We start from the raw sequence: 25,083 nt of genomic DNA on the forward strand, positions 1-25,083 counted from the left end.
CATAATACTCAATATAACTACCTCACGATGATGTAAATGAACTGGGGCACTTCTTATGCATGGTAATTACAGAAGTGGCGTAGACGTGCCACGGATCGATGTACCTCCATTGACTTGCACGTTAGTTATTAGTACAGTACCCGCGCCACGTCCCTTGTGTAGACAAGGGACGTGGCGCGGGTACTATGACGTCAAAGTTTTTGAAGAATGTGTCACGCCACCACCTCGCCGCGCCTGTATAAACCGCGCCTTAAAATTACGCCTCAAAATAAATGGTAACCAAACAATTGTTAAGTATGAATTACACATATTTATATTTATTGTATTGTTGAGTTGCACTTTGGTGTTTAAAATTACCATGGTTTCTCGATGAGATATGTCAATCGCTATCCGATATGGCTTTCTTGCGTCGTTTCGCTTGTTTGGGCTTTACAATTTCTTCTTCCTGAAAAATAAAATTGACAAGATTTAAATGAATGATATAATGAAATTTTCCCAAAAAAAAAAACCATAATAATATAAGCCGGAAAGATTTGTATGTGTGTTTGAAATCGATGAACTTTGAAACTACAGAGCTGACTTTAATACCATTCACTATTAGACAGCTACTTTATCCGGAAGTAACTATAAATTACATAATGTACCGCGGACGAAGTCGCGGGCAAGAGCTACTCTACTATAAAAAACTATTCAGCGCGTTATATTATCTACTAGCTGATGCCCGCAGCTTCGCCCGCGTGGATTGGTCAGATCCCCTGCAGCATCAGGATTGAGGAGTTGGACTCCAAATTTTTTATGAAACAATGTCGCAAAGTTCCTCTATCGATTAAAAAAGAAATGACGCAAATCGGTTCAGAAATCTCGGAGATTTCGGTGTACATAGGTAGAAAAACACAACTCCCTTTTTTAAAGTCGGTTAAAAAGTAGCCTATGTTACTCCCTGGTCAATTCTCTACTTGTCTGTGAAAATCCCGTCAAAATCGGTTCAGCCGTTCCCAAGATTAGCCTTTTCAAACAGACAGACAGACAGACAAAAATTTTAAAAACGTGTGATTCAGTTATAGTATCGTTCAAATTAGAGGTGTCAAATATGGTTAGATTCCTATATCATAATATTAATGTTTGTTACAGAAAAATATTGAATATTTTTTACGTTAAAATATATTAACTATCAAAAAAAAAAAGCCGCAAGCAGAAACTTGCATGCAAACGATTTTCAACCTTATTGACATATTTCAGAAAACCACATATTAGCAATCTATGAATGATACTGAGCAAGAATATGACAAAATAACAACTTTCTCGTTACCGTCAATAAGGTCGAGAATCGCTTGCACCTGTTTTTCTGTTGCTTTCACCCCTAGCGAACCATTATACAGATTACCACCTTAAAAGCGACGTCTGGGAGGTGTCGGAGGAGGTTCTGTAGAAATATATTATATCACTTTAAAAAAACAAATAATTTTTATTTTGTATTTTTATACTTAAATTATTTCTTTTCATTATTTTTTTTTTATAAGAATCATCAAAAAGAAGTGAGAACTTATCGCCGGCGCACTACTGAGCACGGGTCTCCATTTCAATAACACTCAAGTAATAAAAATAGTACCTAACACGATATACTAGTACCAACAAATTTCAAAGGCACTTGTAAACCTTTACTTCAATAAGTACCTACAAGCTTCACAAAAATAAATAATAGATTCTGTATTCCTTGTTAGCACCCTTCAGGTTCAGATACGGAACCCTAAAAAGCATGACAATAAAGAAATCCCGAAAGACGTATAGTATATGGTAATAATTTTACTCTAAATACCTAGGTACCTATACCTACCTACGTATTTATGCAAAATTAAAAACAATTGGAATGATAAAGAAATGTCAAGAAGCTACAAAAAGTAGATAAGTTTACCCAGTTACCTATTTAAAAATCGTTTTAATAACGAGTTTTTATTTTAGCCTTCATCACGGCTAAAACTAATACAAAAATCGAACAACCCAAGCTCCAAGCACGCCGGAGCTATAACAGACACTCGGTTCCTATGGCTACCTCCCAGTTCCATCATGAGACCCTGGATATAATCCACTATGCCCACCCGGTTCCATCATGAGACCACACAAACACACACATTTCCAAAAAGACCAATACAATTTACGTACCTAACCTATAATAACAAATATGCGCGTCACAAATCTACAAAATCAAGTAACTAACCTAATCTGTGATAATATCAACTCCGAATATCGAAATATGATATTATTTACATTCAGTATTCACCCACAACCAAGTTCACAAATAAATAAAACTACTGTCCTGATTGAATAGCAAAATCGAAAGAATCTATTTGATAAATGAAACTACCGAGGGGCGATATTCCAAACGAATTAAAAACCAACGCGTAGCGATAGAATATAATATTTTATCGCGTATGATATTCGCTACTGATATCGTGTGACGTAGATCGTAGGTCTATCTTTGGCAAACGCCTCGTCAAATTTAAAAGCAATTACTAATAGAAAATGTATTGCTTTAAAAATTTTATATTAAATATGGGGCTTAAGGAATATCTAATATCCTGAATATTTTTTTATATTGAATATGTATTATAGATAAATTATTTTTTGACACCACTAGTTCAAATAACCATATGACCTTAATATGCGGTAGTTATTTCGAAATTACAGACAGACACTCCAATTTTATTTATTAGTATAGATTAAGCGATAACTATCTATTGGGTCATTTAAATTTTCAACCGAAATTTTCGCAGTTCAAAATCATAATCTTTATACTTTGACGACCATCCTGGCGCAGTGGCAAACGCTGTGGTCTTATTAGAGGGTGGTCCCAGGTTCGATTCCCGGGTTTAATAAAAAAAGCCATATCCCTTCCAGGTTAGCCGCTTCCATCTTAGACTGCATCATCACTTACCACCAGGTGAGATTGCAGTAAAGAGCTAACTTGTATCTGAATAATAAAAAAAAAATTATCAATATAATTTACTAGAACCTGACAACTAAGCTCAGTATTTCTTTACTACGAGAAATAAAAAACTTGTAATGCCCGCTTTTAGGCTAAGTAAATTAATTAGCAATTCTTTTATTGGTAAATGGTAACTGTATACGTTTTTATAATAAGCTCCCAGAATATATATCGGAGATGTCTCTCAACATGTTCGAAGTTTTCATAAAACGATAACTTATTGAAAAATCTTATTACAATGTAAAGGATTATATAAATGACTAGCTGATGCCCACGACTTCGTTCGCGTGGATATAGGTTTTTTAAAAATCCCTAGGAACTCTTTAATTTTCTGAGCTAAAAAGTAGCCTATGTGTTGATCCAGGGTTTTCTTCTTCTATATATTACCTGACACCAATTGATACTATCAAAACTACATAGTTCAATGTGTAGTTAGTGAAATTCGATTACCTCACTATCTTCATTAGATGAATGCAAGCTGGGATTGAGCGGCAGTGAGTTGGACGCCAGTTTGCGGGCTCGCCTTGATATGGGCAGCTCATCCTCCCAAGCCAATAGAAATAATTCGCTATATTGTCTCTGAAACAAGAAAAACAGCAACATGGGGGTTATTCAAGAGGCAGACCAACAAATTCCTGAAAGGCCGGCAACGCATCGGCGCCACTTTTGGTGCTGTAAATGTCAAAGGGCGACACATCTCTTCCAGTCGGAAAAGATGTGTCGTTGTTTTTAATTCTATCCCTTATTTTTGTTCTTTGTCATAATATTAAACAATAAAGATGTTTAAATAAATAAGTAAAAGATGATAGATATCACAAGAAACCGATATGATTTATGTTCTAATACCATAATTAGTCTAGGTACTAACCTTTATGCTATCACTACTATTTGACTGTGATTGTTGTAAGGCCTTCTGCATACATTCCATATTAAAAATTGACATATCATCCTGTTCAACACAGCATACTCTTATTTGCTCTAAGTGACCTAAAACCTAGGAGGAAAAATTTTACATTGTTAATTATTATTATTGTTATAAATTAGATCAGTCATTAAAATAATCAATGATATACTTCTACAAGCCTGCGACTTATGTTACTACATAGTTTTCATTTAGACTTAAATAAAATTGGTTCAGTATGGAGGTAGATACTTTTTAAGGAGAGCAAACGAAAACAGACAAACGCAGCGAGCTGACTTTACATAATTGTACCTAGTGACTGTACCTAATCCATACTAATATTAAAAATGCGAAAGTGTGTCTGTCTGCTAGCTTTTCACGGCCCAACAGCTTACCTAACCAATTTTGATGAAAGATACATAGGCTACATTTTATCCTGGAAAAGTAAAAAGTTCGGACAGAATTCCCATAAAGGCCCATCCGTTTAGCCAATTTATATGAAAGGTACAAAGGTAGATTGTATCCCAGAAACTGACATAGATAACTTTTTATCCCGGAAAAATCAGAGAGTTCCTACGGGATTTTTAACGAACCTAAATCCACGCGGACAAAGTCGCGGGCATCATCTAGTTGAATATATTATTATTAAATTTGTGTAACGTTAAGAATTTCCAAAAACAATAAAAAAAACTAACTAATTCAGCGTTGGGCGGCGCGTTGGGCGGGATGCTGTGCTTGCCGGGGCGTTTCCTCTTGTTGGGGCTGGTGCCCGGGTAGCGCGTGCTGAGCAGCGCCGCCAGCAGGTCGGCCACCTTGTCCTCCCAGTCCTGGCACCAATACATCACCGTGGACACCACGAAGGCATCGTCCGCGTCCAGCGCGCGGCAGAACATCTGGCGCACCACGTCCGCGCTGGGCCGCTCCTGCTTCAGCATCAGCAGCACGGCCGTCAGCGCCTCCGCGTGCTGCGCGTACGACAGGCGCGGGATGAGCTGCAGCACGTCCTCCACCGAGATCTCGGCCGCCGTCAGCAGCTGCCACAGGCAGTACTGCTCGAACGTCTCCCAGCCCAGGCTCGTGGACAGCATGGTGGTGATGTCGTCCGACTTGAACATCATGAGGCTGCCCTGCAGCGTGAGGCACACGAGGCGCTGCAGCTGCGCCGCGTCCAGCGTCGACACGATCACGTGCAGCAGGCGGATGTGGTTCTGCACTTGGTCCTTGTACTCTCTGTACACGTCCGGGATCAGCCACACGAGCACGTTCGCGTCCGACTCCTGGCACTTCTCGAAGTCGTCCGCTATGCTCTCCGCCAGTTTCAACTCCACGTACCCGCAATACTCCCTGTACACGTCCGCTTTGAATTTCACATTTCGCTTTTTGACGGGATCTCGTTCGGCGCGTTTCTCCCTTTCGTAGCAAACCTTCAAATAGAACAGCAGGCAGTATCCCACGCATGGAACCGTAGCCTGGGAATGAATTTCTTTTAAAGTTTCCAGGAGTAGTTTCCGTCTCCCCTCGGTGCTATTGCCGGGGACGAGGTAGTGGAACATGGAAAAGACTGGCGAGTTCAATATAGACTCGAGGTCCGCCGGTGTCGGGTTGCGACTCATCTTCAACGGTGGAGCTTCTTGCAGCACTGCGACGAACAAATCGGCGAGCGCCGCCGGCGTCGGCATCGGGCTGCCGCACGCGTCCAGCAGCGCCGTCGCCGCTGCCGCCGAGCGCTCGTCCAACAGGGTCTCGGCGAACGGACGCAGCAGCAACGGCAGAGCCGCTGCCAACTCGGGCCGCTCCCTCGCGCGCACCTCGGACAGCGGCAGGTCATCGTCGTCCGTGTCCTCGGCGATGATGGGAGGCGGATCGTCTTCGTCGTCCGAGAAGGCCGGCTCGTCGGGCCCTCCTCGAGGTAAATCGTCACTGCCCTCGTCGCGGTTCCCGGAGACGCCTTCTCCATTCCCGTTGCTGCAAAACTCTTTGAAAGTCTCTCTAACAGTCGTGCGCAATTCTCTATCCAACTTTGGAGAGTCAAACAGAGGCTGTAAGTTGGGCAGCACCCTTTTTTCAATGATCTGCTGTAGAGAATTAAATATACCTTGTTTGACTCTGTCAGCAAATGGCGGATAAAAGTTTGGAATAATACGACAGAGAAAGTCCAATAATGTAGCGGTTACGGCTGGATGTGACCTCATTGAGTGATGCATCACAAGAATGGCTGGTTCTATGTTCATAATATTATCTTTCTCTGGATCATAGAAGAGCCAATCGTAAAATAGAGCTAGCTTAGCATTTGATGCTGCAACATTTGAAGTACAAGTTGTTAATAGCCAGCCAATAACAGCCCATCTGGGAATGATGTCCGAACAAAGTAGTTCATTAGTAGGATGTATCACTCCTACGATGAACCTGATCATGTCACTTCGAAGTGATTGTGATTCAGGTGTGGCAAGGTACTGTCTTTGAAACCATTCTTGATACTTCTTATGATGTCCGAACCTTACTTGAGATGTAAGAAATACCAATTTTCTTTCCATATCAGGAGTTAATCTGGATTGCAGGTAACGCCTGGAGGTTCTAGTTTGTAGAAGTTGCATTACATTGTTAAAAGTTGGGGATAGTGATTTTGGGTTGATTAGAATGTCCTGCCATAGTTGGTTAAACTCAGGAATGCGAGCCACATTTTGCAGCAGCCGCACTAAGTCTCTGCCGAGGGTTAACACTTCATTGAAATGCTCTCTTATCAGTGCTATGACAAAGTTAACTTCCTTCTGTCTTAATGCCATCAGCTGCGGTATATTATGGTCTTCAATCAATCTCAAGTATGTGTACACTACCATACATACAAGAACAGGGAATTTGTCAAGCCATGTTCGATTGTCAATGTATATGTCCAAAAGAGCTTCTACAAGAAAAATATTTTTTGGTGTGATATCTCCTCCAGATGCATATCGCATTAAGTTCCAACATATGCTATCAACGCCAGTAACTGCGTTTTTTATCATTTCCTTAACAAGCCATAAAAGTTGGTTACGTGTTGTGTCTTGAAACTTTAAATACCTTTCCAGAATCAAATTAGATAGATTGTTAAGGACCGATGTTAATCCATCTCTCGTAATGAGCGTCAGGTCTCTATAGCATTTAGTAGCAATGTGAGGCTCTGTAAGAATGGACATGAGCATCCCAAGTGACACATCTTCATGATTTTTGCACACAGCATTATTTAATGCATCATGAGCTTCCTTTTCGCTGCAGTCCGCCACAAGTGATTGAAAAAAGTTATAAGCCCTTTCATATCTCTGCAATTAATAAAAATATCATCAATAAAGAATAACGAGTTAAAAAACTAGTTTCACAAGTCAGACAATTAAAATTTCGCGCCACAATAAAGTGGCGCCGCCATCGTCAACGTAAGGAAAATAAAATTTTACATGGCTGCCTAAATGATTCTTTGTTGGAAACTGCAAAAATGTACACAATACCTCTTCTATTTCATCCTTGTTTTCTATAGCGGTACACACAAAAAGTCTAGGCGATTTAGGCTTAGCCTGTTCCATATTTAGTACATTTGTAAACTAATTAAATTATAATAAAAATACGGCGGAGTTTGCCTGCATGGCTACCGAGCGAAAAATATACATAAGCAATACACAGATTACATATTGTGATTTGTGAATTTTTAAATGTGTGCGTATGTGCAAGTAAGTGCAAGTAAATGACTGGCCCGGCGCCATGTTTGATAGGGAAGTCCTGCGAGCTACTTTCGAGATATCAACACGCATTGTTATCGATATTGCGCCGCCCGTCAAGGTGGGTAACATTAATAATGATTGGTGCGGCGGTTTTTATACGACCTCCGTTTGCATCGTTCATATATCTGTGTATGTTGGTCACAGAGTAGGTACCTACTGTCTTATGAACTCATTTATCACTATTCCAACCGTAGATGACTAAGCGAACTTTCAAAGCATAGATTTGATCAAGTCTATGTTTCAAAGTAAGCGAACATAGATAATAATAATATACTAATAACGGGTAATGACTCATGAATCGAAGGCTGCCATTTGCGAGTCTATTGTTTAAATTTGTAGCGTGCACTAAAATTTAGAGTCTTTAAACGTAAAATCCATGTTCTGTCCTTTTTTAACAATATTAAAAAGAGCAGGATGCAGATACTCTTTTATTAGTTTAGACTTTAGAGAAAGACTACAGAATCGGTGCCAAATATAATACTGGTACGAGGGCAGGGTTAAGGGGGACTTCGTCTGTGTTGGTGTTAGCTGGCGGGCGTGCTCTGCCTTTTTGGAGTGTTTTTTTTTTTGTTAAAACTGACTGGAAAGTGCTATAAGGGGGTGCCGTACGTATGTCGGCGAGCGCCGGCACAGACGGGGTCCATACTTGTATAGTTTAACAGCTAACTTGTTACAGATAACTACATAGACATTGGCTATCTTTGTGAAGCCAGACGAGAGAGAAAAAAAAGGGTTAACCTCTCGTCTGTTAAACGTATTAAAAATAAATCTCCGTTGTCTGTGTGAAATGACGTCACCTGCGCGCGGGAAGTGAAATTCAAATGGACGTACCAAGCAACGCTTAGTACTTTGAACGAAATGAATGACTGTTTATTGTTCGTTATTTATCTGTCTATATTATAATATTAGACTTTAAACTCTATTTCAATATATATAAAGCTTAAAATCCAATAAAAGAAGGCAAGGTAGTATAGACATGGATGGCATGGATCCATGACAACACAGACAAGCCGCCCGCAAGGATCCATGCCAACACAGACGAGAGGTTAAGGGGCATGAGACGGGTCTGCCCGCGAAATTTAAATTTAAATTGGTTTTTCGCAAGCTATTCTCACAAATTAGTCGCTACTAGAATTAATTTCTTAAACTGGACCCTTTTAAGTAAAGATTTTTATATAAACCTGTGAGGATGATACTGCCATTGTCGCAATTAAAATAACATAAGCCTACGTTGTCGTATTAGTTTGCAAATTGCGAAAAACCAAATTAAATTTGAATTTCGCGGGCAGGCCCGTAGCTGCCACCTTAAAACATAAAATTTTGTGATGGCCAGAGGTTGTTTCTGTATTATAATGTGCGCTCGCGCTCCTATATATTGTTGTATTCTATCTTACTGTTAAATGGAAGCTAAAATTCAACAAACCACAAACCAGGTACGTATCTCAAGTCAGTGCAAGTCAAGTCAAGCAAAGTTTTTTTTCTCATGAAAAGAAACGTTTGCTGACTTAACCGTTTTTGTTTTCCTTTATAAATAAGTAAGTATATAAAATAAAAAAGATTTTCAGAGAGTAATTTTTTTTATTAAAAATTTGATACCAAAGCAAATGATGTGTTTTATATGCAGTTCAAATAAGGGACAACATTTAAAATGATTGATTACAGAGTTTTTGTTATTAAAAACAATAATTTGTTAGGTACTAATTAAATCGAGGATATTTAGATCCATAAATAATATACAAAGAAAACTCAATGTTTTCTTTTGTTTTATTTCAACTGCATATAACAGTTACACTTTTTTTAAATGCACATTTTACTAAGGTCTCCGACATAAGACGACAAATAAAAAGAATATAAAAAACATTAAGCTCGTAAGTGAAATAAATCAAAATGGGTAATAAAAATAACAAGTTGTATATCATAAGTTGAACGAAAAGAACAATAGTTTCCGGTAGCTTTAACTTTTTCTTACTTTATCGTTTGACGATAGTAACATTGATAATAATAATCAAACTAAAAAAACTAATCGATGGGTCGCGGCCTACGTCGTCTACACATACAAAGGAACATCGGGACTTTCCGATATAAAAGAGTAATCTTAGTACGTACCATAATAAATATCTATCAATATATACTCTCGATCAACAAATATAATTTAATATAGGCAATAATATAATACGAATTTTTAAATCTATCAACATTATCACAATACGAGTTGCGACGACATTATGCCGTCTATTAAAAAATTACGGGTCGTTTGTAACCTCTTTATTATTTACAAACATTACTTTCGATCTTATATTGTACATTTTACGTCTTTTTTAATTAAAAGAACACTGTCGCTAGCGAAGACGTCGTCGTCCACACAGCTGGCCTGAGGCTCGGCCGCGCGCCGCTCTCGCGTTCAGAGCGAGTTCTCGAGACGAGGGCCACACGTCATCGTCCGCCGGGCTCATAAGTCGACAGAATCGAGGTCCTGCTTGGGCGCGCGCGGAGAAGGGGGCGAGGGCGGCGAGGGGGGCGAGGGCGGCGGCGTGGAGGAGCGCGGGTGGAACTTGCCGGGCAGCGAGGCGAGCGCGGACAGCGCGGCGTCGGCGTGCGGGATGCGGCGCATGATCTTGCCGGACGTGATGAGGCGGCCGAAGCCCTCCTGGTGCGCGAAGGCGTACCCGGAGCGCACGGAGCGGCGCGCGCGGCGCGCGGATGGCGTGCGCGGTGCGGGCGCGGCGGCGGCTCGGCGCCAGCGCTGGCGCGCGCGCAACCGCTCGGCCAGCGTGGGGCGCCGCCGCGACCACGCCAGCCGCCACGACACCACCGGCACCATCAGGATCATCATCTAAACCAAGCAAGAGAACATACTTATATTATTAACTAGCAACCGCTCGCAGCTTCACTCGAGTGGAATTTAAAAAAATAGCTAGAATTAAATAGGGTAGAATTTCCAGAAAACTTCATTTTAGACCGAAAGCCTAAATACCAATTATTATGGATTTAAATTGAAAAATGTGAGACTTTCACACAAACTTTCATCCCCTATTTTTAACCCTTTTAGGGGTGGAATTTTCAAAAATTCTTTCTTGCTCCTACTGAGCTATGTGTTGATAGATCAGTCAGCTAGGACGTTGTATATGTATATTGTATAGATAGCGATACTAACGGTAAGCACGGCCGTGAACCAGAAGGTAGCCTGCGTGAGCGCCACGGTAAGCGAGCCCACGTAGGGGCCGCCGATCACGTAGTTGTAGAAGTAGTCTAGCACGAAATACGTCACCAGCGAGCCCCAGATTGTGATATGGTTGAATACTGTCCAGTAGGTCGTATCTAACGCGATCTGAAATATCACAGCAAAAATTACTTTCACGGATTTCTGTTCACGACTAGTGAATCTTCATTATCGTGATGAAAAAACATTTTATTTGAAATTTATGACTGACTCATTAATTAGATATACACTACTAAAACTTGTTTCATTGCAAATGACAGGGAATAAAATAATGGTAAAACGTAAAAAAAACAAAACTCACTTGCGTTGTATTGTCAATGATCAATATTGTGGCCACCACACTGCCTAGTAACATGTGGTCCGATAATATCTTGCCATCGGGCGCCAAGCCGTCTTTGTAAGTACCTGCAAACAAACAATTTTTTTAAATAGATCGGCTCGAACACGCCCAGCTCCAGCACCGGCAGCGATGTGAACAATAGTACTTCATGTTCACACAATCACGTACCGTACGGAATGAGGAAGAGTACGAGCGAGGTGAAGCACCCGTGCAGCGTGGACTTGATGAACTCGGTCTTGTTGAACAGCTGGCTCGTGTGGCCGGGCGCGTACAGCTTGGGGAACTGCAACGACGTCACGTCGGACACGTCCTGCTCGAACACGCCCAGCGCCAGCACCGGCAGCGACGTGTAGAACAGATTGTACACTGAGATGAACATCTCGTCGAACACCGTCTGAAACAATTGTTATAGCGTGTACTGCCGAGTGTAGTTTTTGCTAGACATAATGCATTTCATATACACACAATAACGATAATATAATTTAAAAATAATCATGACACGAAATGCAATAGCCACCAGAATTTCGATAAGCGCTACAGCTACCAGAACAGCAAAACTCAGTATCGGGCCGGCGATGCGTTGTAATGATGATAATTATTATGTAACAATAAATTTGAAGGAAAGTAAACCGAATACTCACTTGCGCACTGAAACCACAGAACATCGCGAACCAGAAGTGGCAGACCGTGAAGGCAAAGTTCTTGTAGAAGAAATACCGCAGGAACTTGCACATCCGGTAGTACGACCAGCGGCCGTGCACCAGCAGCAGGCGCTGCAGGAAGCGGAACTGCGCTATCGAGTAGTCCGACGCTAACACGGCTTGCATGCCCTCTTGTCCTGAGATACCAACGCCTATGTGCGCCGCTAGAAATAAAACATTTTTTTAGGATTGCGTATCAGGATTTCTACTTATGATCTTGGTTTTAGGGGTCTCCAGAGAAAAAAATGAGCCTGTCCCGTGTAGTAAGATCACTTCGTTGTCCTGTCAAGACCCATCAGTGTACTTCCCGTTGAGCTAGAATCATACGTTTGGCAGGTAGCCATGTCTTATAGCTTGTAGTGTATGTGTTTGTTACTCTTTCACGCAAAAACTACTGGACGGATTTGGCTGAAATTTAGAATGGAGATAGATTGTACCCTGGATTATCTTAGGCTACTTTTATTCTGGAAAATTAAAGAGTTCCTACGGAATTTTTTAAAAAACCTATATCCACGAAAACGAAGTCGCGGGCATCAGCTAGTATGTAATAAAAAATAGACCTACCTTTAATCATAGACACATCATTGGCACCGTCCCCTATCGCGAGCGTGACCGCTTTCCTGCTTTTCTTGATGAGCTCGACTACCATTGCCTTCTGTAATGGCGTCACTCTGCAGCAAATGACGGACCGGCACTGCAGTACGACGTCTAGGAACCTAAATATCAATCAGTTTTAAATGCAAATGGTATAAATATTATGGTTTTTCATGCAGCTTTTAAACAGTTTTTTTCTAATGGGCAGATTCCAGTTCAATAATTATGCCACTCTAGCTACTACACTAAAAGAATTGAGCCCAATGCATTGTTTGTGGGCTGTGGCACATGGGTTAGATAGTTTCAAAGTCTATAACGGACATAGATAGAAACACTGTGATTTTTTTAAAAGAATATTAGCCATGATAAATGACTAATATTCCCCTTTCCTCTCCAACTAAGCGTCAGGCTTGTGCTAGGGGTAGGTACGACAATAGTGCAACGGGTGGGGGTTTGAACCGTCGACCTTTCGGTTTTCAGTCCACTCCTTTACCGGTTGAGCTATTGAGGCTCTGATAAATTAGGATCGCAGCGCAAGCTCGATTTTTCGCTAGACCTGTCCCTGGCTTAGGCTGACAACTCAAAAGTTAGTGGGACAAAATGACTAACTTTTCCTCCAACTTGGGATGCAGGCAGTGCACGAGCGAGTGGCCGTTGACGACGATCGCGAAGCCGTTGGAGTCGTCGGCGCCGTGCTCCAGCGCGTCCGCCGACTGCGGCCCGCCGCCCGACGCGTACTCGTTGCTGTAACACGTAGCTACTGTCTAGTGATTTCCCCTTCGCACACAATGCCCGTATTTCTTGCCACATTATTTTTGAAGGATACTTTTATATCAATCGTTGCGTTTGTTGACCCAAGTCGATAACTGGATGTGAGACCAACTTTGGAGGTCTTTTGGCTTTTTCGATTCATCCGTGCCTCTTTGAGCACGTTAGCTGTCCTTCCCGGTCATTATCACCAAGGCTGAGATCCATAGAGCACACTTTGAATTTGCTCAGACTTAAGATTAAGTTAAAACGAGACAGATTTAAGTGAGAGATATACATCTGTCTCGTTTTAACTCTGTCTTAAGTCTAAACAGAGTCAGACTGCACTCTATAGACTCACCCTAAGATCTGATAATATAATTAGTATTACTGTTAAACCCTAAGCGTCGAAATCTCGTTCTTTTAATTGAGTTGTATGCGGAAAGATTAATCCCAAGAAAACTACCATCATGTGATTAATGGAAAGGGCTGACGACCCCCAGCAATGAAGAATACGACGCAGAGACGTTTGGGACTTCGGGTCCCAAAGTCGGCGTGTGGAAATCCCTACAAGAAACCTCCTCTGCTGGACATCTATCGTCAACCGATTTTTGTCCAGCAGTGGATATTCATTAGTTGACAATTTGACCTAGAAAAGCGCATTCCATCTTAGCTCTCATTGATAAATTGCAATAAAATATCAAAATTCAAAATATTTTTGTTCAATTAGACTTTTACAAGTACTTTTGAATCGTCAAGAGCATCTACCACTGGTTCGGAATGCCTTTCCTACCGAGATATATTGATATTTATCCAATAATTTAACATCGACACATGTTACTTATTATGTTTCATTTATAATTATTATGTTACTTCAAGCAAAATTAAAATATTAATTGGGGCTTTAGGCAACATCACTTAATATATAAATTAATTATTTATTGGCACACAACATTGAAAAAAATTAGCAGCAGCAACGTCACAAAAAGCCGATTTCAATATTGTTATAACATTTGAAGATATATTTTTATTTATGAAAAACGACTTTCTGTGAATACCTATACACAAAGTAACTAGATACACTACAGAGAATATTATTAGAATGTGTAATCAGGTGTGAACAATTGTAACATGGGTAGTGTCTATCGCCTATATGGAATAGATAGAGAAGAAATGATGTCAAAAGTGAATAGTGTGAACAAAGTTTGGTGTCTAGCACAGTTAGAGGGTTAGGAATTCGGAAAACAATTATGTGAAACAAACATAACAGACTTTTCTCTAAAGATCCTAAAGATATAGACTATGAAATATATTTATTATTATTATTAACATTATTTTTAAAGCAACGTTATACAAAGTATGCTAACAATAAAGCAAAAATAGTATATTTTTAAACCACAAGGACTCCATAGCTACACAACCACAAAATATGTAAGAGCAGAGCTTAAAATGAGATGGAGCATAGCCATTTTTTTTTTTGGATCTTACTAAAGTTTAAAACAAAAATTAAAATTTAGCTTATCATTTATTACAATACACAATCATAATATTAACTAATATATTAACTCTTATTAACTACACTGTATTCAATCTGTCATATAAACAAATGGATTTGATACGCATTTCTTTGTCAACTATTTGATACTAACTGAAAAATACATAGTTTGCGTGCGGCTCGACTTGTAATGTCCGATCAGCGTAATACGACCAATTTTCAGACGAGTTTTATGCAAACTTCTATAAAACTGAGTCCATTTTTATTACACTTACTTTGAATTTTAAAATAAAAAGAGCTGACATTTTCATAGAGAGTAGAAGAGAGACACACAGTTGATAGAGAATGACAAGTGGTAACGTTTATATTACGATACTATGCGATACAAATCAGGACGTAAAATAGGCTGATCACATAATAGTCAAAGTAAAGAACTTCTTAATGTATGAATTAAACATAAACTAAACATCGGTCAAACACCATCTCCCATTTGGAATATACTGAGTCAAAACCAGATGATGTGCTGTGTTGTTTAAACAACTCTTTTTTTTCTATTTATTATTATTAGCTTGTGATTACATTACGCATAACTTTTGCAAATGGATATCTTTTAGTAAGAGTATATTTGTCAATTTTGATTAAAATGAGTCCATTTTAGCGTTTACACTATCATGTGTGGTATATTCATTAGAAATATAAAAATGAATTCCTATTTCCCTTGGTTACGCCATAACTTGAGAACGACGACTGGACCAAATTGGACAATTCTATTTTCGTTGTGTTTGTAATTATTATAAAAAGATTTATATTATGAAATATTTTTTTTGGAAAATCTACGGGAAAAGACAGTTCCCACGGAACGCGGACGAAGGCGTGGGCAACAGCTAGTTATAAATATAAATGTACCTATAGTTGGCTAAAATCATGTTTTGTCAGAGTATGAATGACTATACCCTAACCGCGGCATGAAGTTAGTAGTCATAGTCATTTATTATTCATAAATATACATTATACGTGACTTACAAATCAAATCAATTTTTTCGTAGATGATGCTACAATAATTTTTATTAAAATTTTTAAATACAATAATATAAAATAAAATAAAATTTAACATTAATTTCATCTTGGATCTTCCCAAGTAGAAATTCGTTGTAACGATAGAAAGACTCCTCGACAAGCCAGCTTTTCATTTTTCTTTTAAAAATGTTAATGTTTTGCGCATTTTTTAGTATATAGCGCTCTCTCTGTTTAGCTCTATAATTTGTATGGGATACGTAACAGAGAGAGCGCATCACTTCATTCCGCGGATAGGGTATAGTTTCACACGTGAGTTTAGCCGACAAACATTTATATTTATTAAAATGAGTCCACTATGTTCTGAGATACAGACTGACGCGCATTTCAAGCGAGCGTAACCGAGGGCTAGCAAGATTTACTTCACAATACACCCGAACCCGATAGAAATAGAAGTTAGCAGATGCAGATCGTAACACAAACGTTTTCGGTCTTCGAGTTCCAAACACGTGCGGTGGCGGCGAGGCATGAGGTGGCAAGGCGGTGAGTATAAGTGTAGGTTGGTTTCTACCTGTCGTGTGCTAGAGTGTTAAGTTCCCACCTAAATGTGACGACGGAGACGGCGGGCGCGTTGAGCTTCACGTTGGCCGCGCGCCCGGGCGACGGCCGCGACACCGAGCCGCCGCCGTTCGCAGTTTCCGTACTTGAGTTCTTGGGGTCGGATGTGCCTGGAGAAATTAATCTTTATTTTGGTGCTCAAGGCCACAGTACTCAGCTTCTGGATAACTTTAAAATGTCAGTTACAGTGTAACTATAGCAATCACGTAGGTTGGTGGACACTTTGTCGGTATTGGCTAAAATTCACTGTTGGAGTAAAATACGATAAATTCAGAACACAAAAATTGAGATTGTAGCAATGAGTGATACAGCTTTTTCGTAATCGACCAGCTGATCTGACGTCACTATGGCAACTATAACTATAACTTCGGCAAAATAATCGCATTTAGATAGACCAATTATTTATTGGACAGGTAATTTATAATTAAAATCGATAGTTTCTCTAAAACGATTGGTTTTCGTCATATCGACTGAACATGGAGTTTATCTTAACCTGTCTTGTATCTGAAGCTTCAAATTGGTTTTTTCGTCATCTAAAACATGTTTTAGAGCACCTACCGTGCGGCAGGAATGTGTTCACGACGCGGATGGAGTCGCGGCACTTGGCGAGCTGGCGCTCCACGTCGTCGTGCGCCACGCCGTCGATCACGAACACCTCCGCCATGTCGTCCGTTAGCAGTTGGCACGAGTAGCCGATGTTTATTGCCGTCTCTGTAACAAGAGGGAACCAATGTTCTCTTTCAGGCTAAAGAACCAATAGCTACTCCTACTATAAAGCTTGACTAAGATAGACACAAAGTCGCCATCGACGGTGGATTGACTTACGCACTGATTGATTGTTAACGAGTATACACCGTGAGGTTGACTGGAATAAGCCGGCTTGCATCTGACACCAGCGGGAAACTATAAAAAGCAATCACTGCCGAAACCGACTTCATCAAGCGACTGTGACCAGCGAATGGAAAAGTGCATTTTTGCACTTTCTACAGATTTTTTAGTTTTAGTGGAGTTTGAGTAGCTACTAAGAACGAGAGAAAATGTCGTCTTGGGCAAAGGCTTCAATTAGTCACGCAGGCGATGCAGCACAACATAGTCCAAAATTAGCAGGATTTATCTCGGACATGAGCCATGAGTACATTAGTTGTACTCATGGCCCATGTCTAACTAAACTAGCGCAGTTTAATTAATAATAATCGAACCAAAATCATTGTACAAGTTTTTTGTTGAGATACCTACAGAATAAATCATACGAAACAACGTTTTTAACAATTTTGTTTTATTTGTATCTTTGTTTGTCCCCTATGCATCCCTATATTCAACCGATTGTACAGTTGTTATTGATAACTTGCGAGGAGATTTCTGACCTAGTACCGTCAACGTAAATTAGGTGGCGCACAAGTCGTTCATATCAAGAGGCATTGCATGCAAGCATGCCAGGTATCAGTTAGTGTATAATTAAATTATTTACCTTGTTTATCTCCTGTTAAAACCCACAATTTCATACCGGCCATACTTAGGTTCGCTATTGTTTCTGGGACTCCATCTTGTAACTTGTCTTCTATTGCTGTTACACCTGTAAATAAATTAATAAGTTCAGCAACTAAGAAATAGAGCAATATAGGATGTGATAAGTAGCCGTATTCGGGTCTTGACTCAACACATCCTACACCGTTTCCATTTCCTTTAGATAAAGAGTTGCTAGTCTCCAAGAGTTGTATTTACTATTTAATACGGCTAGTGCAGTATTTTGCTCGTGGACGCGCCTGATGCAGTCTTAGACTTCGGTACTTGTCGTCACTCACCGATCAATATTAGGTCAGTCTCAATCTCCTCGTAGATAGCGTCGAGGCGCTCGTCGCGGTCGTGCAGCGCCAGCGCGGCGGCCTGGTGGCGCCGCTTCCACTCCGCGAAGCCGCGCTCCTCCAGCGGCCGCCACGCCAGCGCCAGCGTGCGCAGACCCTCGCCCGCGAACTTCTGCAAACGTTCAACAAACGTCAATCAATCAATCAGCCTGTTTGCGTTCACTGCTGGACACAGGCTTTCCCAAGAGCACTTAACTTTTAAGTTGTCAATTTGCTCTATGTTTTACATCAAATAAATTCGACCTTCAAGTCTAGAGCAGGGATGGGCCGCCAGATACTTACATTTAAATGCTCTTGTGTTTTTATTCTCACTTCTTCATGGCTGCTACGTTTTAATCTGTCGTATATTACATTATCAGCACCTTTAGTGTATAACCTAATTTCACCATCCTTCTTCAATATCACGGACATTCTTTTCCTAACATTATTAAAATCTAATATACATAACAACTCGTACACCTGCAACAAAAATATCAATTAGCTTGCTATATTTTATTATGGTAAAAACAAAATCAATGGAAATAAATGAGTTATTTTCTTACCTCTGTTTTACCCATAACTTCTATCGTAATAGTATTAGGCGAACGTTCTCTGAACACAAAACCAAAATTTCTTGCCGCTGACACTAGCGCCGACTCGTCGGGCGACTGTGCCTGGGAAGTTTAGTTTTATTTGAGTAAAATTATTCCACAAAAAAAAAAATCGGCTATGGCTGCCATTTTGAATTTGTTATAGCGGCAATGGACATGCTATAAAAATTTCGACTCTCTAGCTATTTAACGAGAGACTGTAGAGATAGCGCATAACTGAGGATGTTCCTGCGGTGGTGGAGTGGTGTGGGAGGGGTGACGTTCGTCACAAGTTGACGAATCGGCACAAAAAATAACTGGCATTTTGTGGCGATTACAAAACGTCTTCGAGCGTACTTGTATATTACATATACCCTTTTCGGTGCAAAGGGGAGATGGTGGACATATCAGTTACGTTGCCGTTATTCCTCATGCAACGAAGGAATCGTGTGATTTAAAAGATAGGGTAATAGAATTATTTAAAGGTAATTTAAAGGTAGTTAAGGTAAATAGCTGACGCCCGCGACTACGTCCGCGTGGTTTTAGGGATTCAGATCAGATTTTCTGCGATTAAAAGTAATGTGTTAATCCAAGGTTTAATCTATCTCCATTCCAAATTTCAGCCAAATCCGTACATTATTTTTTGCATGAAAGGGTAACAAACATACACAAACTTTCGCCTTTATAATATTAATCTAGTTTATTATAAATATATTCTATTATTTAAAATTAGATCCTAATTAATTTAACAATGTTACTATTCGCTTATTACCTGATATTCGAGACGGCCGTTCTTCTGCTCAGGCATGACCGTGTGACAGAGCGCGAGCAGACGAAAGAAGTCATATACGTTTCGGTCGCCTTGCTTCACCGCTTTCTGCAGCTTAGAGTCGAAGAACTTGAACTCCGGTTCATACTCCGGGTTGTCCGAGAAGTCCAGAGGCTCCGTGCTCTGTACGAAATGTTTTGAAAATACTATAGTTACGCAGTCCGAATCTTCATACTTAAAAAAAATGAAAGTATTATTCCAAAATTATAAGATAAATTTAACATTCACTGTAAATCTTGTTTAATAAAGTTGAATCTGATCCACCGCCTGAATCTATGGTAGTGGGAGTCTTAGTTATAGTGATTCCTAGAATATGTGAAATCTTAAGTTGCTAGCGATTTCAACTATATATACTGATATTATGCTATTCAGCTAGTTCATCATTTTATATAATATATGGCAGATTCAGTCAGTCCGTTCAGAATTATTTTAGTAACTTTACTTTTTTATCCAATTAATTCATTTTGTGACCAAAAATGTCCACGTTCTTGGATAGCCTTTTCAAGCTAATTTCATCAAGAGCAAGTACTCAGTAATAAAGAATTCGTGAATCAAGAATACATACAGATAAATCGACTATCATTTTACAACATTCATAAGCATGCAAATAACAACAAATAACAGTCTATATGCGAAAAGCACACAACACCGTGCAAACTATAAATGAAGTATAAAAGTTACAAAATGCAGAAGGAACAAAAAAAGCATGCATAACTATTCAACCATAGAATGTGTATAGACTGTATAGATTAGTATAGTTAGATCAGATATGGAATTAGGATGTGAAATGATAAGATTAGGTGTAGAATGTGTCATAGAATGCTACTTGTGTATAGTGTTCTAATTATAATTTATTAGTGTACCACAATACACTATTTCCCTTAGACACACAACAGTAAACAATACAAGTTATTTTTATAATTATTTTGAAATTATTAGTTTTATCTTTATAAAAGGTAGGTACTCTTGCAATACAGCATAATTAATTAAAGGAACTCGTTTTTAGGTTATCAGCACTAGCATAATTAAGAGGTGTTATTTTTTTATTATCCTTCCCAATTTTTTTTTAGTTGCTAGGAAGAGAACAAGCGAGTTTAATGTTGCCGTAAATTATGCGAACATTTTACAAACATAGGAAAAAATTAAATGCATGATTTAATTCAATGCGATTCATTAACATAGTATATATTAATAGAATTCTAAGAAATTAAGACCAATGAAAAAAATATATGAATGTATTTTGAATTTATATTTGTGACCGGAATTTTCCAGACACCAACGTGTTATCGCATAATTCAAGGCACATAACATGCTCGCACATAGTAGACCTGTACACATTGCAACTTTCAATAAAATAACGAGAAAATACACTCGTTCTAGTTTCTTACAGCGGCGGACTAAGCTCGTTCGTCGGAGGCCTGGAGCAACATTACTAAATGAGGCCCCCATTTTCTGTTATACTTATTTGTCACGGATTCGACTACTATTTGAGGGAAACAAGATTTGGTGAGCATTTATGCATTTTGGTAGGCGAAAAGAATATAAATACAACGCGTACAATTATTCTGATGAGTGTATAATTATTTTGGAACTTAAAACGTTGTTCTTTAGGCACCTCTGTATAGAGTGGGTTCATTTTATTTGAAGTTGACATACTTTACTTGGTGCTTAGCCTTAGGGTCTAAAAATTATTTTGGTGAGCAATTAAATTGTAACCATAATTCATTAACAATGAAATAAAAGCGTGCGCGATGTGAACGCTACAATTTTTCCTTAATTTTAATCACAATTATTCACATCTTGTTCTCTGTTTTTTTTTTTTTGAGGACCTTCAACTTCAAACTTGCTTTAATTTACTGAACATATTTGGTATTCTAGGTCTTTTCAAGAGAGATCAGAAGCTCACGGCGGCTTGCCCCTTCCGCCTTACCCTTAGTTCGCCACTGGTTTCTTTGAAGTTAATTTTGTTAAGTACAACAATGTATAAAGGTCGTTATAGCGAGGAGTTGCGTGTGCGTGTCGTACGTGCGCGTGCGCTTGCGGCGTGGCGCCGGGCGTGCTCCGTCCTTGCTCGTGCTCGGTGTCCAGCAGGCGCGCGCGTGCTCCGTTGGCGCCCGCAGCGGCCGTCACGGCGACCGTGGCGCCCGCAGGCGTGGCCGCGCTGGGGACGGCGCTGGTTCCCTCGCCGCGCCGCTTGCCGCGCTGCGCGACACACGCGTCACTCACTGCCCTACCACCCCCACATTGTACGTCTACGCAACTCGCGCTTGCGATTTGCTTCCTACCTATCTATCTGTTATAATAATATACTCGTAGTTTTCTGAGCTTTGATAGACCACTCGGTCAGTTGTTGGTACTTTTAAATTTTGTTTGGGGTTATTGCTTATTGTCCGTCTAGCTATATGTAACAATCCCAATTATATCCTATATTTCATTTGTAATATTTCTACTGCTTTTCTGAAGTGTTATAAATAGTCATCAGTTTTTGTGACAACTGGGTGTAACTTTCAGTGTAAGTTATTACTTAACGTGTAAGTTTAACGTACGAACATGATACTTTTATGAAGGCTTCTCTGTTCAGCTTTTGGTGTAAGTGTACTTGTCTTTGAGGACGAATTGACTCGTGTATTTTGATTGCAATTTATATATGTTACAGTTAAAATCCGTTTCAACTAGTAAAAACTAGTCTTTATTATAAGCCTTTGTTACAACTAGTAAAAACTAAAATCAGTCCTATTTATCCAATTTTTCAATCGTAAAAATCAATTTAAAAACTTTTATCTGAGGAATAAATTTGAGGTCTGACAGTATTTGTATAGAAAATCTGTCAAAATTCCTTAGATGAAAGTTATTTGACGATTGAAAAATTGCGCCTGATTTTGAAACTGATTTATCGATTGATTGTTTTAACTGGCTGACTGACTAAATTATTTTATGAATAGGCTACGCTAGAAGACTCGCTTTGTCGTCCTTTCATTTAGCTTCACCTACTCGATCTTCGTTTCACTATGGTCGTAGGCTCTCTTCATTTGCAAGCGTCTGGCTTCTCGCTTTACAAAATCACTCTAGTGGTAAGACATGGGTAAGACAGAAAACTGTGTGGATGCGGGCTGGTCAGATTTCGTTCCGAACTCTTTAACTAGTGAAAACGGGTTTTAACTGTGACATATACACTATACAGTTACAAAAATAAAATGTCTAAATTTATCTATCCAAACAATAACCATTATGATAAATGGTTTTTTTTTTGGTTATTCAAAACAAAACACGAGACAAATCCCGTTATCATAAACTGTAAACTGTAAACGTTGTGAACATGCAAGCAATTGTAATACTTCTAAAACTGCTATTATAATATTTGGGTGGTAGATTGTGTACAGATATTATCGTAGGACGACATACATATTTTTACCAATTAAATTATCATCGAAAGCTTAATGGACAAATGTGATGTCAACAATCAGTGTGTTGATTAATGAGGAAAATGTATGAATATGGATACCAAAACATTTTCACAGCTTATTGACATAAATACAGAACGTTTACATTCCTAAGGTTTCTGAATATAAAACCCACACAAAGTCCAAAGCTATTTAAAACGGACAAAATATTCAATGTTCACTGAAAATATCTATCTTCTATTGTGTCGCAAAAAAGTCAAAAACATGCAAATAAATTCAGTCTGAACCGTGCTTATAATATCTTCACAATTTCGCATGTACAAAATCGTATGGTGCTGGTCTTCTTATGGAACAGCCTACATGCATACTGGTGGAAACTCTAGTGAAATTGAGTCTACTTGTGAAAAATATTGTAGAAAACAAGTTGAAATGACAATAATGCTTACGTCCGTGAGTTCCATGATCTCGCCCGTGTTTTCGTCGATCACGTCCCCATAGCACACACCTGCTATCGAACATTTATTGAACGTCATTATGTTCTGTGTTAGAGTGCCAGTTTTATCCGAAAATATGTACTGGATCTGACCTGAAATCAATATACATAATAAAAGTCAAGTGTATGTTTGTAAACACAAACTTTTCTCCACAACTATCCACTGCCTCCACTCTCGGTAATGGTGGTGGATATCCCTTCGGCTTCGATTTATAAAATAAGAGTTTCATAAAATATTGACGCCAAAGTTCTTGAATGCTCTAATGATTGTGACTAGTAACGTCATATTCAGATATATCATCGGAAAGCGGCGGGGAGCGGAAACAGCATAGAGCAGCATAGACTTTATGTTCATTTTACCGGCGCAATCAGGGGAGTCTGACTCGCACTTGGCCAGGTATAGCTAGTATTTTATATAAATTGTGTGTAATTACCTAGTTCTTCGTTTAAAGTTGTGGTGCGCGCTTTAGCAGCTGTTCCAGTCTTTTCATAATACATTTTTTCATCCCAATTTATTAGAAAACTTTGGGCGAATCTTATTACCTGTAAAAAATATATTGAAGTGTTTGTGACCGTCGATCGTATATATAAAATGTACACCAACTCGAACCACACCGTGGTATAAGAAACGACGAGTTATTTCGTTTACTAATAAAATTATTTATTAATGTGTCACACTAAAGAATTACCGAGAAAAAAGTGATTTCATCAAATTGTTTCCTTTCAATTTCTTTACTTTTGACTGAGAATATTCGTCCTTAATTTGTATTATACTGAGCCTGAGTTGCTTTATTCGTAAATGCGAAGAACACTCGTACACTCCAGCCTTACAATCTGCTTTACAGGGGAATATTAGGGGAACATTGCAGCAGCATTCGGTTACCCAAAAAGTTGTTGGACAAAGACTTGGGCATTTGGTGGCGGTAAATCCACGTCCCTTAAAGAGCTCGTAAAGACGGTGGGTCCTGGGCCTGATATCTTTTCAGTTGTCTCTGATATCCGTCGCATCGGACTATGAAAAATTACTCTGTATACTCTATTACCTAAATGCGCAAACTCAGGTTTGCGCATTTTTGCAATATAATACCTCCAACGTAGTTAGCTAGTCTCTGTTGAGATTGGGCGCAATTCGATCAGGAAGACATTAAAGCTGCGTGAGGTGTTCCGCAACTTACACTAGCCACAGCCACAATAGTTACCTCGACGGAAACGTAAAGTGATATAGGCACGACAGTGTTCATGACGATGGCGTAGGAGAAGAAGACGAGCAGCGCGATGACGACGGCGCCGGACGCGGGCTCGGCCGGCACCAGCGTGTCCCACGGCAGGTACGCCTGGAAGTAGCGCCCCACCAGCCACTCCCACACGCCGCACGCCACCGTGCAGAATACGCACATCGACAGCAGGAACAGCACTATCTGGAGACACAACACACTCACGTTAAACCGCTTTTTCACGAGTCGACCTCGATAAAATGTCGTTCAATTGATTAATTAACCGTGTAAATAATATTTCGGCCAAGTCGTCCAACTTTAGTTTCGGTTCGACTATAGTAGACAGGCATGTC

At 39.6% G+C, this 25,083-nt stretch overlaps 2 protein-coding genes across 6 annotated transcripts in view; both read right to left on the bottom strand.

Moving 5' to 3' along the window:
• Nucleotides 1-168: 168 nt before the first annotated feature.
• LOC123874516 (integrator complex subunit 3 homolog) lies at nucleotides 169-7,605 on the bottom strand. The gene is made up of 5 exons (XM_045919919.1): nucleotides 7,364-7,605; nucleotides 4,580-7,180; nucleotides 3,852-3,977; nucleotides 3,434-3,562; nucleotides 169-445 (listed from the first exon to the last, which is right to left on the bottom strand). Exons 1-5 carry the CDS (start codon nucleotides 7,436-7,438, stop codon nucleotides 380-382), a joined length of 2,997 nt encoding a protein of 998 aa, XP_045775875.1. The 5' UTR covers nucleotides 7,439-7,605; the 3' UTR covers nucleotides 169-379.
• A 1,591-nt stretch (nucleotides 7,606-9,196) lies between these two features.
• Nucleotides 9,197-25,083, bottom strand: part of LOC123874513 (phospholipid-transporting ATPase ID) — a 55,897-nt gene continuing 40,010 nt past the window's right edge. For 3 of the 5 annotated variants that reach the window (XM_045919914.1, XM_045919915.1, XM_045919912.1), the window contains 18 exons: nucleotides 24,716-24,934; nucleotides 23,951-24,059; nucleotides 23,470-23,609; nucleotides 21,648-21,824; nucleotides 19,566-19,745; nucleotides 18,767-18,877; nucleotides 18,507-18,683; nucleotides 18,165-18,336; nucleotides 17,831-17,935; nucleotides 16,921-17,073; nucleotides 16,316-16,472; nucleotides 13,098-13,232; nucleotides 12,459-12,610; nucleotides 11,835-12,058; nucleotides 11,362-11,587; nucleotides 11,155-11,258; nucleotides 10,788-10,961; nucleotides 9,197-10,466 (listed from right to left, as the gene is read on the bottom strand). In XM_045919914.1, the coding sequence (XP_045775870.1) occupies nucleotides 10,083-10,466; nucleotides 10,788-10,961; nucleotides 11,155-11,258; nucleotides 11,362-11,587; nucleotides 11,835-12,058; nucleotides 12,459-12,610; nucleotides 13,098-13,232; nucleotides 16,316-16,472; nucleotides 16,921-17,073; nucleotides 17,831-17,935; nucleotides 18,165-18,336; nucleotides 18,507-18,683; nucleotides 18,767-18,877; nucleotides 19,566-19,745; nucleotides 21,648-21,824; nucleotides 23,470-23,609; nucleotides 23,951-24,059; nucleotides 24,716-24,934 (3,099 nt within the window). In that variant the 3' untranslated portion in view covers nucleotides 9,197-10,082. The remainder of the gene's footprint in view (nucleotides 10,467-10,787; nucleotides 10,962-11,154; nucleotides 11,259-11,361; nucleotides 11,588-11,834; nucleotides 12,059-12,458; nucleotides 12,611-13,097; nucleotides 13,233-16,315; nucleotides 16,473-16,920; nucleotides 17,074-17,830; nucleotides 17,936-18,164; nucleotides 18,337-18,506; nucleotides 18,684-18,766; nucleotides 18,878-19,565; nucleotides 19,746-21,647; nucleotides 21,825-23,469; nucleotides 23,610-23,950; nucleotides 24,060-24,715; nucleotides 24,935-25,083) is intronic. The other 2 variants (XM_045919913.1, XM_045919916.1) reach the window with 2 other exon arrangements.

The sequence above is a fragment of the Maniola jurtina genome, chromosome 18 (genome assembly GCF_905333055.1).
Source record: "Maniola jurtina chromosome 18, ilManJurt1.1, whole genome shotgun sequence".
Lineage (NCBI taxonomy): Eukaryota > Metazoa > Arthropoda > Insecta > Lepidoptera > Nymphalidae > Maniola > Maniola jurtina.

What these genes read in the sequence shown, in the direction of transcription:
- LOC123874516 (XM_045919919.1), bottom strand. Translation starts at nt 7,438, where the DNA reads ATGGAACAGGCTAAGCCTAAATCGCCTAGACTTTTTGTGTGTACCGCT. An exon ending in ACAAGGATGAAATAGAAGAG is followed by an intron (nt 7,181 to 7,363) that starts GTATTGTGTACA and finishes TATTAATTGCAG; the next exon opens with AGATATGAAAGGGCTTATAA. An exon ending in ATAGTAGTGATAGCATAAAG is followed by an intron (nt 3,563 to 3,851) that starts GTTAGTACCTAG and finishes TTCTTGTTTCAG; the next exon opens with AGACAATATAGCGAATTATT.